Here is a 14,057-nt window from a genome sequence, read left to right on the forward strand (position 1 = left end):
TATACAAGCCGTATCACCTGAACACTTGCCAAGAACCCTCCCATATGCAGAACGAACCAAAATAGAGAAATGATATGCAATTGCAGGTTCACAGCTAGGATAGCGAGCGTGTAGAATGCTAAAAGTTCGAATGCGAGGGAGGAAAGGCAAGGGAAAGGTCTAGAGCGAGGAGTACATGGGAAGGCATAGCGTAGGCGTACATACAAGTCGTTGGGAGAACTGTTCTTGAAGGACGTTTTCATACAAAGACATGGCGGTGTGCAATGAAAGATGACTACGTTGGCGAATACAGTATGCTATGTTGAAAGATTGAGAATTGAGTTCAGTGGAGAAGTCATGACGTGGAGATATCACGACTCGAGGGCTTTAAGCTCTGCAACCAAGCGCTAACGGATAGAGATTAACATGGGTCCAGGTTGGATAGTCGATGGAGACGTACCTCTGCTTCTTTGGCGAGATATTCCTGATCTATATCGCCACTTTGAGCTTGCTGACCCAGTTTAATACCATACTCAAGCAGCTGCTTCATGTAGTAGGGATTGATGACGGTCTCGTCTTGTGCTAGCTGGGGCTTCGCTAGTGGGACCTCAGCTACAGAAAATAAGGTCAACACAATTGTAGATGGAGTACCTCATTTCTTACGTTCTTTCATCGCCAACCATTCCTGCTCAAGCAACTCAGGAATCGTAGCCCGTTCTTTTGAATTTCGCATCAGGCAACTTTTGATGCCCTGAATAACGTCCGCTCTGACAGGTTGTTGCAGATGCTCGAGCTTTTTGCGTTCGCCTGCCTTGTTCACAACAGTAGGTATGCTGCAGCCCGGATACTCAATGACATGAGCTAAGTCCGGGATAGCCTTCATCTTTTGATATACAGAAAGATGTTGGAACGGCGGGTGACCATAAACCATCTGGTAGAGAATGCACCCGAGAGACCAGACGTCACTAGCTCGTCCAACTTTGAGCCGCCGCATGCCGTCAGGAAGTTCAATGGCCTCGGGGGACATGTAGTTGACAGTTCCGATCTAGAGAGAGGAATGAAATTAATAATGAAGGATGTATACCTGAAGCAGAACTTGCCTGATGATCTCGCTGGATGTTAGTAGTATCATTTGCGATGGCATTCGCAATACCGAAATCAATAAGCTTCAGCTGGCCCCTCACAAGAACGAAATTTGCGGGCTTCAGATCCGAATGAACAATCTTTTCCTCGTGGATGACGTGAACAGCTTGAAGCATCTGCTCGCTCACGTCAGTAACAGAGATGAACGATAAGGTGTTCTGGCTGACCTGCTGCCAATAATAGGATATCCAAACCATATTCATCGGTTCCTTCTGCTGCTCCTGCAGCAACTTTGCCAGATCAACCTCTCCACATTCCATCACGAGCATCAGATGCCCTTTTGTCCCTCCAGGTCCCGCCTTCACCTCACTATCAAATAGCTGAATGATTCGATTGTTTCCTTCAAGCCGCTTGAGCAGCCCGATCTCATTCATGTATCCGCTCATAGTTTCTGCGTCCGTCTTGTCCAGTGACACGCGCTTGATAGCATAGATCTCGTTGTTCGCATTCATCACGCGATATACGCGGGACGATCCGCCTTTCCCAATCAAATCGAGTCGTGCATACACTTTCTTGTTCACAACAATGTTGTGATTCCGGACGGGAGCAGGAGCAGGCGCTGGTGCGGGTGGAGGGGGTGCCTGCCGCACTCGCGACGCAGTTTTGGCCTCAGGCTCGCTATCCGCAGGCTCGTCCCCTGCAGCCCACGTCTTCCCATTCTTCGATTTGCCAGAACTAGGCGGCGGCGCTAACGACCCACTCGTAGTTGGTGGCTCGGGTGCTGTAGGATTTCGCCGATGATAGGCTTGTCCATGTACCTGTAGCTGTGACGATGATACATTTCGCATGGACGGAGACAGTCTACCTGGATTTCGATCGGCCAATGTGGGTGAGGCTGCTGTGGGCGGGTTATTGATCGCGAGGGAGCGAACAGTGTCCGAGTCGCGCCGATGGTGCGTCTGGGTGCGTATGTGCGCCTGAGACATATGTGTCGGGGAGGGCGATTGGCGGGGTTGGGGTTGAGGGAAAGGTTCAGGCGCCTCTTCCGCTGCGCGGCGGGCATATTCTGCTGCATACTCTGTGATCATACGGTCAATAGAAAGGCACATGCAAGCATTAGGACACCGACGCACCATCTTGCTCGGACGTCACGCGTCTGATGCGCGCTGAGTTGAGGCCCAGACTGGACCCTGGGCGTGGGGCGTGTTGCTGTTGGTTTTGGCTTGGGAGCAGGCGCGGAGATAGTCGGTCTTCTGTTGAGGAGGATGTTGTTAAATTCAAACAGCGGGTTTGTGCAGATAAGAATTTGGAATCATACCTCCAGAGGCATCACTCAAACTAGCTGAACGGCGAGGTCGCGTACCGCTCGATAGAGTAGGAGGAGCGACATAACTGCGATGGCGAAGCACGCCATTTCCGGGTTGTGGTTCATCTACGTCTACATAAATGGTTTGGGTTGGGGAACCAGGGAAGAGTGAAAGATACGCACTGGGATCAGTCTCATCGTAGGCATGCTCGGTAGCAAACTCATTCTCACTGCCTTCATTCTCATTAATCTTGTCGAACCCACCCGAACCCACGCCATACTTGACAGCCATACCCATCAATACCCGTCCCGCACGATTGGGCCCAGGCATGATCTGCCGGCCAGGCTGTAGTGGCTGGCGTGCGCCTGCGGATGATCCATATGCGCGTGTGGGGAGGCTGGAAATTGCCCGTCCGTCGAGTTGACTCACAGATGCCGAACGAGCGGTCAATCGCGGGGATGTTCGTTTGGAGGCGGCGCCATCTGACGGCAGGCCGTCTCCATCAAGAATAGTTATTAGATTTTCTTTCTCTTCCTGCACTCGCAGCTCCTCCTGCTCATCCAGCGTGAGTGGAGGTTGTTCACGGTACTCATCTCGAGGCACGCGTTGGGGACGCCCAATTTTTCGACCGGTCCCAGCAAGGCCACTCGACAATGGTGCACGTAATGCTGGTTGAGGGGCAGCTGGAGTCAATGTGGCAGGTACGGACGCGACCCGTTGGAATGAACGAGCGGAGTTGCCTGTAGCTGATGACTGAGCTCGGTGTTGAGCTGCAAGTGACTCAGCCCCACTCCCGTTTTGAAGTGACGGAAAAACGCTCTCTGACCGCGAGAGAGAGTTACGTCGCGATGGTATTGGAGAATTGAGTAATATAGGTGAAGGAGGTTTAGTGTACGCATAGGAAATAGAGGTCCCCTGTGGCGGGGAAGACGACGAAAGCTTGAGAGCACCGTCAAGCAGAGCATCATTTGGGGTTGGAGGACTCGAAAGATTAGACCTTGATGAACCTTTTGATACGCGGACATAATTGCCCGCGGAATCGAGCTCGTAGTCAAATGAGAGCTCGATGATCGATGACTCATCAGATGGTGAAGTTGATGCCCGACGACTGAGAATCTTTGGGTCATCAAATGCTATCATTGGTGGTGTTTGTGGTGGCGAGATACGGTGCTCGCGATGAGCGGGCAATATAGTTAGTGGTGATGTTGAGGAGATCATCTATGTCGGGAAAAGCTAGGACGTCGAGGATAGAGAATGAACGCCGACAAAAAGAGAGTCGTCGTCGTCGGTGGCGGCGGCGGCGGCGACGATGTCAAACTTGAGGAAACGAAGGGGAAGTCACAAAACTCTTTGTGAGGACTCGAACCATGAACGAACACGAGGCAGATACGCGGTCACGTGCAAAGTGTTAATCTGATTGTAGACCGTGTTAGTCCATCGTGGACTCCTCCCGTAGTACGCGGGACCTCCATCGTCCCAGTATCCAGTTATCCCTCTCAACTTGCTCAATCATCAGCTCACCTACGGGGAGCCCCTGAAGCATAGGCTTTGCCAATGAAACAATCATAATAGGTCACTGCGCTGAGTCCTGACAAGTCTTTTAGTATCAGCTTCTAATATGAACCTACCTGAACAGACCAATAATAAACTGGTAGCTTAGAGCGGCAGCTGGTGACCATTTGCGTCACCCTTAGTGGGGACCCGGGTCATTCAAATAATATTCCGAGTCAGTATTACCTGTAGAATTATGGGTACTACTAATGATGACAGAGAGGAGACTAGAACCCAGTTCAATTTAACACGCGCGCTCGTGACTGAGAGGGACTCCCACTTGGCTTCCCTTCCTTTATCGCAGTTTCTAGTGCGACCTTGTGCAAGGCATTCAAAGTATAGAGGAGCATTTGGAGTGCTGGAGGTTCTCAAGGTCAGACTCGGAAATCATCGTCACTCCAACGAGTGATGAGCTGCTAGGATGCAAATGGGATAGAACCTGGAACAAGACGAAGGCCGAATCTCGCCTCAAGGTGAGCGTCAACTGAATTGATGATCGGTGGAAGTGGACGCCAATATTCGTGATTTTAGCCCCAGAGGAGATTGCTCCGTAGCAGTGGACATGGTCACACATCTCGGTTTTTTTCTCTTGTACCCGCTGTTCGTCTGGTCGACTGTAATGCGGAGACTCTCGAGGTCCTTTTCTCGACAGTGCTCGACATGTTTATGTACATCGATCGTGATTGATCTACTCTTGTGGATGTGATCGATAATTGGATAATACCAGAACTGGAATATATCAAGCACGTTCGGGATCACCTAGAAGTAAGCGCAATTTGCAGTTATCTAGTGACTACTATGTACTCAATCATTAGACGTGTAGCAGCACCTGCATCCGAACCCTGCTCATGCAGCTGAGATGGGTACTATTGGACCTCCTTCCAACATCGCTACCATCGGATGGGCAAAATCCATCTAGCAAAATCTAAAGAACGCGATTCAGCGCCGGAAGCGGCTCGTGGATTATTCCAAAAATCGGCTCCAACTATCGATTCATTCTTCGGTATAATGCTCATCAGTAATCACCAAGTAAGGCATGTTCTCGGTCCTCATGTAATACTGCAAGCACCAGGATACGGTAGTAGCGAATGCAAGCTTTCTGTCATGTATCAGCCTGGAGGCCTCAACCGATTCGAAATTTCATTGGATGATGCATTCATCGAGTACCTCGACTTGGACACAAAGGATGTCTCCAACAAGCTATGCACGGTGGTGCTTCATTATTTCGTTGAGCGGTAGACCTGATCCTTCGGAGCGGATAATGAATAGAGTCAAACTAAGAATCTAAATGTCTTAAAATATACCCATTGTAGTTCCCTTGCGAAGGATTCAACAACGAGTACCTTCGTTCTACGAGTCTACGAGTCTACAAACTACATACCACTATAACGGTTGCAGCCTAGTGGGGTTGATAGTGCTAGTGAGGAGCGGACCTCCAGTATATAAAGCGTAAAAGCACGTATATCATAATAGTACTATTCAGACCGTCAACGCAATACCATGTGCACAAGTGCATTTCCTCTCAAAAAAAGAAAAAGAAGACGGCCAACGTAGTCTCCTCCAATCTGTTAATTTACACCACCCCATGTCCGTAGGCAAACGGACTCAAGTGGAGTGCGTACATAGTGTCGACGCGCAGGATCAAACGCTCCGTGCTTACAGTATGTAGACACATACCATGGGAACGGATTGCTTGTGCACCAATATCACGCTCGAGTATTAGCGAAATGATCACGTATAAGTAATAAAGTATACTTGAACGCATCTATAAACTGGCATGCGAGATGACTATCGGCGCATCGCGATCTGATATCCGATAGCTTCACGTCGTGCAAGCGCAGCTCAAGCAACCACTCCAAGTACAAAATAGCTAGAGGTAGGCGAAAGCCATACAGATGCTTGAGAAAGAGCCAAGTCAGATCGAGATTTGTCGAATCGAGCAGTGCATGATACGTGAACAGCACCTACAGGCATATATCCGGAATCAATCATCCACTTCCTCCCATTCCGATTCTGAAGCCTCGTGTTCCTCTTCAATATCTACTAGTGACTCGAATTCATCGTCACTGGCCTCAAAGAAATCAAATTCCTCCACATTATCTTTCAGCCATTGTAGATCATGAGGTGTGATTTCGTCGTTCTCCTCCATATACACAGCCTTTAAGGGGACACCTGCTTCCTTTCGCTTCTGCACCAATTCGCGTATTTGGTCTCCAGGGACGTCGGCAGTCGACAAAGTGGTAAGTGAAGGGAGACAGACGTGACAAACGTCTCGCTGGCCAGGAACAGAACAAGGGTGATAAAGTAGCTGGAGGAACATATGAGGGAGGTACTTCATCACTAGATTGAGCGTCTTGAGGTTGCCAAGCTCTGCGTACATGAGCTCCACGCTGCGGTCTGAGCAGGAAAGGCCGGATAACTTGATGGAGTCAAGTCTGCTAAGTAAACTGCGTTTCTTCTCTCCATCCTTTGATGTCACCGGGACTGCGGTCATCACAGGACCAGCAAGTTGGATTGCGAAATCCGTAAAATCGCCATCGTCCAAATCAAGCGTGAGGCTTTTGAGTGCGGGAAATGCCAAACGGCGGAGCAACCCACTAACATAAACTGGTGAATGGAATGCCAGGACAAGCTGAGTCAGTGAGTGCAACTCGATGACTCCGGTATAGTCATTGCCATAACTTCCCGAACCTCCTTCATTACACCAGTCATGTGGAGCACCGAGGGGACCAGAGCTGCATAAAGAGAGTGTTTCCAGCTTAGGTGCGCCGCTAAGGATGGCAGCAAATTGTGTCCATGACGGTCGCACATCATCTGTATGATAAGCAAGCTCCAAGTCCAAGAGATTGGACCCGCAAGATAACCATTCTTGGCACCAGTCGACATGCACACCCCACAACGCTACGCTCTTGAGACGCGGAGCAACGCCTCCGAACAACTTGAAATGTTGCACGAGGTCAGGTTGGGCGAAAGCTGTGAGGCTTTCTGCATCTTCATGATGGTACAATTGGAGAGCCTCGAGCTGGGGTGCACCTGATATGGAAGGATCTGAAACTGCAGAGAGGAAAATAAACATGTGCTTGTAACAAGCGACCGCCACTTCGATAGATCCCCAGCGTGAGATATGGGGAACAAGAAGGGACATGAGATTATCGAGATCGGAGAAGGTCATCGAATGTGGGGACTGACCAAGCTCTGAGTCTTCAGAGCCTGAGGAATCCTCTTCTTCATCGTCATCTGGAGGTTCGCAATCTATGCGTATGTCGATAGGGAGGCTCTTGCTGCGCTCAAGAAAAGTCTGAACTCGTTCAAATGGGGGTGAGTCAAGAGGTGATACGTCGATCTCCGTCCAGAGAGACGGCGTGTTAAGAGCCACCACACGCCAATGGTGACAAACATGCGAGATGAGTACCTCAAATGATGGCATGGGTTCGAATGTTGCATCGCTGTCCATTGATGATTCAGATAAACCATCCTCATCTACGCCATCGTTCCTTGTCACTCTGCTCCGTTTTGTTGTTTCGCCGTCTTCATCTACTCCATCTTTCGCGCCTGATTCCAGATTCCAGTATACTGCCATTGCCTCATCCTCCTCATCTTCTTCGTCTTCGTCCTCTCCATCCTTAATGGATTGGGCACCAACCTCAAAAATGAGAGAAAGGAGCTCCGGAGGGATGTCATTCACTGGACAACGTGCGCCCTTCGGTGGGATGAACGGGTTGTCTTTTGTTAAAACATCGGAGCAGCAGTCCATTCTTTACACAATGTCCGATCAGCTTGTGCTACTTAATTTTGAAGAAAAGAACGCACTTGACAAATTCCGAACGTTTGACGTTGCAAGAAGGCTCTAGAAAAACGAAAGAAGATGATCAAAAGATCTGCCTTGATAACTCAATATGCCAAATACAGCAAGCGCCTTTTCACCTGGATATGTAAGTATCCTGTGTATCTTACGCGTCTCGTTGCTTGTAGCTCACCGCTCACCGCTCACCGCTCAACGTCAACCGTCACTACTATAATACCATCTCGCTCTGTAGAGACATTTCTATGTCTTCTCCAGTTAAGGTCTATGTTTATGACCTCAGCAAGGGTCTCGCCGGCCAGGTCTCTTTGCAGCTCACTGGTAAGCAAATAGATGGCGTTTGGTTAGTATCTTCTTACATCGAAAACCAAGACTCATGTGCTCACTAACCACTATATGTATAGGCATACCTCGGTGGTGGCCTTCGGGAAGGAAATCTTCTATGGACCAGGCATTTGTGAAACTGAGCCGGGTCGGTCCCATGTAAGCTGCTAGGGTCGCGGGTTGGTTTTATCACTTTAACATAGTGAGCCGTAGCATGGGTCACCTTTGAGAATCGTTGATATGGGCGAGACACATATGGACGAGCAGACGTTCGTGGAATACCTTAGCCAGATAAAGGAGCATTACACTGCCGATAAAGTAAGTGTTTGCTCTGACGTGAGTTACTTGTCTTACTCACCAAACTTAGTACCATCTGTTAGGTGAGACTGCAAGATAGGACCATGAATCACTTATTAACGTTTGAGAAGACTTCAACTGCAACTCATTTACTAACGATTGCCTCGGCTTTTTGACTGGAGGCTCGCTTCCACCGTATATCAAAGGTATTAACCCTTAATTGCCACCTTCGGTTGAATATAATTCTAAAAACACTCCTGCAGATCTACCATCCGACTTCCTATCGACACCATTTGGTGCTGCCTTGCGACCAACTATCGATGCCATGTTTAGAGGCAGGGCTTCTACCGGCGTCCTAACCCCTCCCCCAGATATCTCAGCTACAGCTGATTCATCCAATCCAGCATCGGCTTCGTCTCTGCTGCAGGCTGTAGCGGCTGGCGCAACCTCCAACAATTCTGAAATGCCGTCCTCATCCAGGAACTACCTTCCGACACCTGCACCAACATCGCCTCCTACACCGGTTCAGAGCAACAGCCTTACTACACCTGTGCACATTGCTACAAACCCATCATCTTTTCACAATGTGCTTCACACACACCGTGCTGTGGTTGCATTCTTCACGAGTGCAACATGCGGGCCTTGCAGGATGATCGAGCCTGTGTTCGAAGACCTTGCAAAGAGCAAGAGCCGAGCCAATGATGTCGCGTTTGTTAAGATAGACTTGGGTGTCGGAATGAGCAATGCGGTTGGCGGCGAGTATGGTGTAAGAGTGACACCGACATTTATCCTATTCTTGGACGGAAATAAAGTAGGAGGGGAACTTATAACTGTTTTCGCGGTAACTGACACGCTTCCGTAGACACATGAAATGAAGGGTATCAATGCACCCGAATTACGCACTCAAGTCGACTTGCTCCTTTATCAGGCGTTTCCTCGTGAGCATATAGTCTTCCTTTCCTTATGACAACGAACTAATGCGGTGACGGCGATCAGCGCATCGACACACTACGTTATCCCTTCCTGCGATTGAAGCCATACCCCTTAATGCCATCTTGTCTTCTCAAGTTCCGAATCTCGATATCGTGCTTGCAAAAGTGACGGGGTTCATAGATGCCGCTCCTTCATGGTCGGGCTCCACTACGAAAGAAGCCACGAAGCAAATTCTCGCGAAGAATATCATTCCGTACCTCAAAGCACGAGGGTCTTCATCACCCCCTAACACGTCTTTTGAACCTTGGAAAGACGCAACGATAAGCCTTGTGACAAATCTTTCTGCAGGAGAATTATTCCCTGTGGCAGATATGTGGCGCGTTGCACTGCTCGAACCAGCCGTGTGCAGTTGGAGTGCAACGAAATTCGGCCCTGGAAGCCCGATCCTCGTCTTATTATCCAAGGCCGAAGGCGCGCCAAGGAATTATTCCCTCACATTCTTGAGGATGATTTCAAACGCATTTGCGAACAAGATTGTAGCCCGAGAACTTCTTCTTTCATCTCGAAGTAGTATTACAGCGCTAATGGTGGCTGCCTTGTTTCACGACGATGCAACTGTACGGTTGGCAGCAGCCAACCTAGCATTCAATATGACTATGCACCTTCAGAGACTGAGAGTAGAGAAAGTGCGGGGGAATGTTGAAGGGGACGACGTGGGCGAGAATGAAGAGTGGGATATTGAAATGACAAGCGCGCTTCTGGAGGTTATAGAGCGGGAGAAGGCGAACGAGGAAATTGGTACGCTCTCGATTCAAATCAGTCTCATAGCAGCACTTGATCATTGCATTTTCTGTAACAGTTCATCGTTTGACAGCGTCATTAGCATTGTCGATCCGACTATCTCCGTCCATTGAACAGCTCGCTTCCTTGTTAGAGGTTCTGCAAGCTCAGAAAATACTCAAGGATAAGTTGGAGAGGGGCGGGTGCGGGGACACGGGGGTTGTAAAGAAGGAGGCCCGCAAGCTAATTGAGGAGGTTGCTGAGAAGCTTTGTTCTTGATCGTGGAGTGTTTTCTCCTTGTTGTACTGAGTGTATTGGTATCATATGTAGATATCTCATCTAAGAATACATATAGGCGCCTTACAGGATCCATATAGAGTCAGGGACTAGTATTTGAGGTCATACATTTCCGAAGGAGTTGAACGAGAATGAGTGCCCGCTAAAACGGGCGGCATTTCACGCACCTTTCAATATCACGAGCACATGAATAACCGGAAAGCCGACGGAAGTCACACAAAATGTCGCCTCCGACAACACTGATGAGCCTTGCGATTTCCCTCTGTTCTTCATCTACTGGATCTTAGACGCAGTTTCAAGTGATACCACTGTCCAATCAATCGTTGGTCCGGGACTCCATAGGCGCTGGCGATCTATCCTCTCTATCTCCACTTCTTAAGCATCTGAACTGACAGTGGATACCTGAAGGACAAGGATCCTTCCATCCATCGTCGCTCACACATCTCCGGTTATTTTGAGTCCATGCTCAAGTTCTCGAGCAGATTAGCCTCTCGTTCGTCGCGTTCACCGGTACGTAATCTACCGGTTAAGTCACGCATCTGACGTTAACTACTTTTCCAGCTTGTGTCTCAAATGGCCACCAAGCGCAATTTCAAGTCCTCAGCCCCAAGGAAGTCTGATATTCCAGAGGGATATGCTGTTGATCCTACTGCAGGGAACATGTTACGGTTCCAGGCGTCACTTCCTCGGCTTCCGGTTCCGGCGCTGTCCTCAACCGTGCACAAGTACCTTGAGACCATTCGGCCTCTACTGACGGATGCGGAGTATACCAAGTCTCAGGCTACTGCACAAGAGTTTCTTAAATCATCTCAGGCTGCTGAGCTTCAGAAACGCCTAGAAGCCCGTGCCGGAGATCCATCCATCAAGAATTGGCTAGCGGACTGGTGGAATGATGCAGCATACATGGGCTACCGCGACCCTGTCGTGGTTTATGTCAGCTACTTCTACGTGCATCTTGATGATCCACGCAGACGTGACCCGGCGAAGAGGGCTGCTAGTCTGATCAAAGCTATGCTGCCTTTCAGAGAAATCACAGAATCGTCAGTGTCTCGCATGTCTATGGTTTTGATTTATTACTCATGCCAAGGCTGAGCAGGAAACAAATAGAACCTGAAAAGGTTCGTGGGATGCCACTGTGCATGGATTCGTACAAATGGCTGTAAGCTCTCATTCCGTAATCCATGGTATCGAATTAAATCCTCGCAGCTTCCATGCATCCCGATACCCTACCAAGCCATCCGACACTGCCAAGAAGTTTGATCCAAAGGCTCACAATCACGTCGTGTTTGTGAGGAAGAACAAGTTTTATGAAGTTCTGCTCGCAACCCCGGAAGGACATGAACTAAGCGAGGCTGAGCTAGAAGTGTGCGTGTTGCGCATTGATCGCTCTGAATTCATTGAACTTAGTATCTTTGGAACATAGACAAGTGGAACGAGTCATTAGAATGGCAGGAAAGGAGACAGGCGCTCCGGTCGGCGCGCTGACAGCGGAGAACCGAGATATTTGGACTGATGTAAGTACCCGGTAGTTCCGTTTAGCCGCTATTTCCAAGGCCTCATACCTTCATCCGTCCAGGCACGCTCTGCACTAATTGCAAGTTCGCCATTGAACCAACAATCTCTCGAGCGGATAGAGTCTTCTGCGATCATCGTCTGCCTTGACGACACTACGCCCGTCTTGCGCGAAGATATTTCTTGGTCTTGCTGGGTCGGAGATGGCCGGAACCGTTTCTACGACAAGCACCAATGTATGTTACTATTGACTCAATTTTCTCCAGATGTGCTAATGCATTTGACTCGTGTCAGTAATCGTCTTTGATAATGGGCGATCGGGTTTCCTTGGGGAGCATTCGTGCATGGATGGCACGCCCACGCTTCGCCTGAATGAATTCATTCTTGCTTCTCTTGCCCACAACAAGGTTGATCTTGGTGCGCCTAGGTCTAACTCTACCGGGGCCAATCTTCCGCAGCCCGTAGAGCTAAAATTTGAGCTTGACGCCACATGCGAGAAATACATTAATGAGGCATGCCAACATTTTGACGAGCTCGTGGATCAGCATGACATGCAGGTAAGTGCAGGGTCCAGTGAAATCTATCAGGGCCCTAGATAATTAAATTGCCGCCGTTCTTAGGTGCTCCACTATGAAGGCTATGGGAAAGATCTTATGAAGAAGTTCAAGGCTTCGCCTGATGCATGGGTTCAGCTTGTGAAACAACTTGCTTTCCACAAAATGTTTAATCGACCTGGTGTGACGTACGAAAGCTGTCAGACGCGCAAATACCAACAAGGCCGCACGGAGGTCATTCGTAGTGCTAGCTCAGAAAGCAAGGAATGGGCCGAAGCCATGCTTAATTCAGAAGAATCTGTAGGTCCTCATGCGGAGATCGCGTAACACTTTCCCATTCCAGTTAGAGGCTAAATGTCATGCGAAATTCGCATCTAGGATGAACGCCGCGCCGTGCTCTTCCGCCGCGCCGTCGCGCGCCACCTGCAGTATGCTGCCTGGGCCGCGGATGGGCAAGGGGTGGACCGACATCTATTTGGTCTAAAGAAGATGGTTCGTGATGGCGAGTCCGTCCCAGCTATCTATTCGGACCCAGCATTTTCCAAGACGAATCATTGGGAATTGTCAACATCTCAACTTTCTTCCAAGTATCTAGATGGGTGGGGCTACGGAGAAGGTAGATGTTGTCGTTGAGAGTGTTTTTGCGAATCGAAGCTGATGATTATCACACGCAGTTGTCACGGACGGTTATGGACTCTCGTATTCCATCGATGATCATTACATCCGATGGACCATCACATCACTTTTGCCAAATACTGCCGAACTGAAGCACTACCTCGCGGAGGCTGCGACGGAGACGAGGTTCATGATGGAGAGAGCTGCTGCCGCTGAGCAGAAGGGAAAGTTGTGATCAAGTCACCATTATTACAATGGACGTGTGTTATTTAATGGCATAATTTGTTTATGATAGTTTATGATCAGGGATGGATCTTTCGCTTGCGTAGGTTAGTAGGCTCGTGTGTCCGGGGGGTGAGAAGAAGATGGCATACCTTCCTTTTATTTGCACATCTTGGAGAATCTTGCGTGCGGTCGCAAGGGGATCTCCGAAACCCGATTTCTACGGAACGAAGGAGCTCCTTTTAATCATATTATTTCCTATGATTTGATTCCTGCGGCACAGCGTTGACAGTGAAGTTGAAAGGGTACTACGGGTACCGCCGCACTAGTGAGCTTGAACCCTGGCCCTACGGAAAATCCGGCACTGGCAATACCGACGGCGTGGGCAGAACCGTCGGCGCGGGCAGCCTATCACATACGCTGCAATAATAGTCTGTTTTAGACATTGAGCCCCATGTCTGATTGATTTATCACGCGATGTCTGGCTCCGCGTTGAAGCTAAGCTTGACCATCGAGCAACAGCATCTCCAGCGCCTTTCGTCTAGTAGACCCTAGAAGTGATAGTATGTGGTATCGACGGGACAACGGTGACTTTCCCAGGCGACGACGGATTTTGCCTAGCGCTAAGGCCTTTGAAGCTCCGCGAGCGCCTAAGAAAGACCCTGGAAGTCATGCGGCCGGCTTATTCCGCGAACAGCTTTGTTCGAACCGTAAATCATCTCGCCCGATTCGGCAGTTTGTGAACATGGGAACGGGCGCGGCACAAATATTTGCAATATTAATGTTCTGGATTCAAACTTT

The 14,057-nt window shown here is 49.3% G+C and overlaps 4 protein-coding genes across 4 annotated transcripts; 2 read left to right on the forward strand and 2 right to left on the reverse strand.

The window, feature by feature from the left end:
- Positions 1–350: 350 nt before the first annotated feature.
- On the reverse strand, positions 351–1,574 carry F5147DRAFT_747594 (kinase-like domain-containing protein; the record flags this gene model as incomplete). Its single annotated transcript, XM_041439965.1, has 5 exons — positions 351–386; positions 440–591; positions 643–1,024; positions 1,080–1,238; positions 1,290–1,574. 5 exons carry the CDS (start codon positions 1,572–1,574, stop codon positions 351–353), a joined length of 1,014 nt encoding a protein of 337 aa, XP_041288264.1.
- A 4,029-nt stretch (positions 1,575–5,603) lies between these two features.
- On the reverse strand, positions 5,604–7,803 carry F5147DRAFT_378509 (uncharacterized protein). Its single transcript, XM_041429469.1, has 3 exons — positions 7,731–7,803; positions 5,889–7,675; positions 5,604–5,818 (listed from the first exon to the last, which is right to left on the reverse strand). Exon 2 carries the CDS (start codon positions 7,672–7,674, stop codon positions 5,905–5,907), a length of 1,770 nt encoding a protein of 589 aa, XP_041288265.1. The 5' UTR covers position 7,675; positions 7,731–7,803; the 3' UTR covers positions 5,604–5,818; positions 5,889–5,904.
- A 28-nt stretch (positions 7,804–7,831) lies between these two features.
- Positions 7,832–10,427, forward strand: F5147DRAFT_716541 (PPPDE putative peptidase domain-containing protein). Its single transcript, XM_041438606.1, has 9 exons — positions 7,832–8,065; positions 8,127–8,205; positions 8,260–8,364; positions 8,414–8,426; positions 8,475–8,549; positions 8,607–9,154; positions 9,206–9,281; positions 9,340–10,074; positions 10,136–10,427. Exons 1-9 carry the CDS (start codon positions 7,968–7,970, stop codon positions 10,333–10,335), a joined length of 1,929 nt encoding a protein of 642 aa, XP_041288266.1. The 5' UTR covers positions 7,832–7,967; the 3' UTR covers positions 10,336–10,427.
- A 499-nt stretch (positions 10,428–10,926) lies between these two features.
- On the forward strand, positions 10,927–13,269 carry F5147DRAFT_584066 (acyltransferase ChoActase/COT/CPT; the record flags this gene model as incomplete). Its single annotated transcript, XM_041431770.1, has 9 exons — positions 10,927–11,393; positions 11,450–11,512; positions 11,560–11,718; positions 11,777–11,867; positions 11,930–12,101; positions 12,160–12,422; positions 12,486–12,719; positions 12,798–13,035; positions 13,094–13,269. 9 exons carry the CDS (start codon positions 10,927–10,929, stop codon positions 13,267–13,269), a joined length of 1,863 nt encoding a protein of 620 aa, XP_041288267.1.
- Between the last annotated feature and the right edge of the window lie 788 nt (positions 13,270–14,057).

Source organism: Suillus discolor (assembly GCF_016758755.1).
Source record: "Suillus discolor strain FC423 chromosome Unknown F5147scaffold_69, whole genome shotgun sequence".
Taxonomy (NCBI): Eukaryota; Fungi; Basidiomycota; class Agaricomycetes; order Boletales; family Suillaceae; genus Suillus; species Suillus discolor.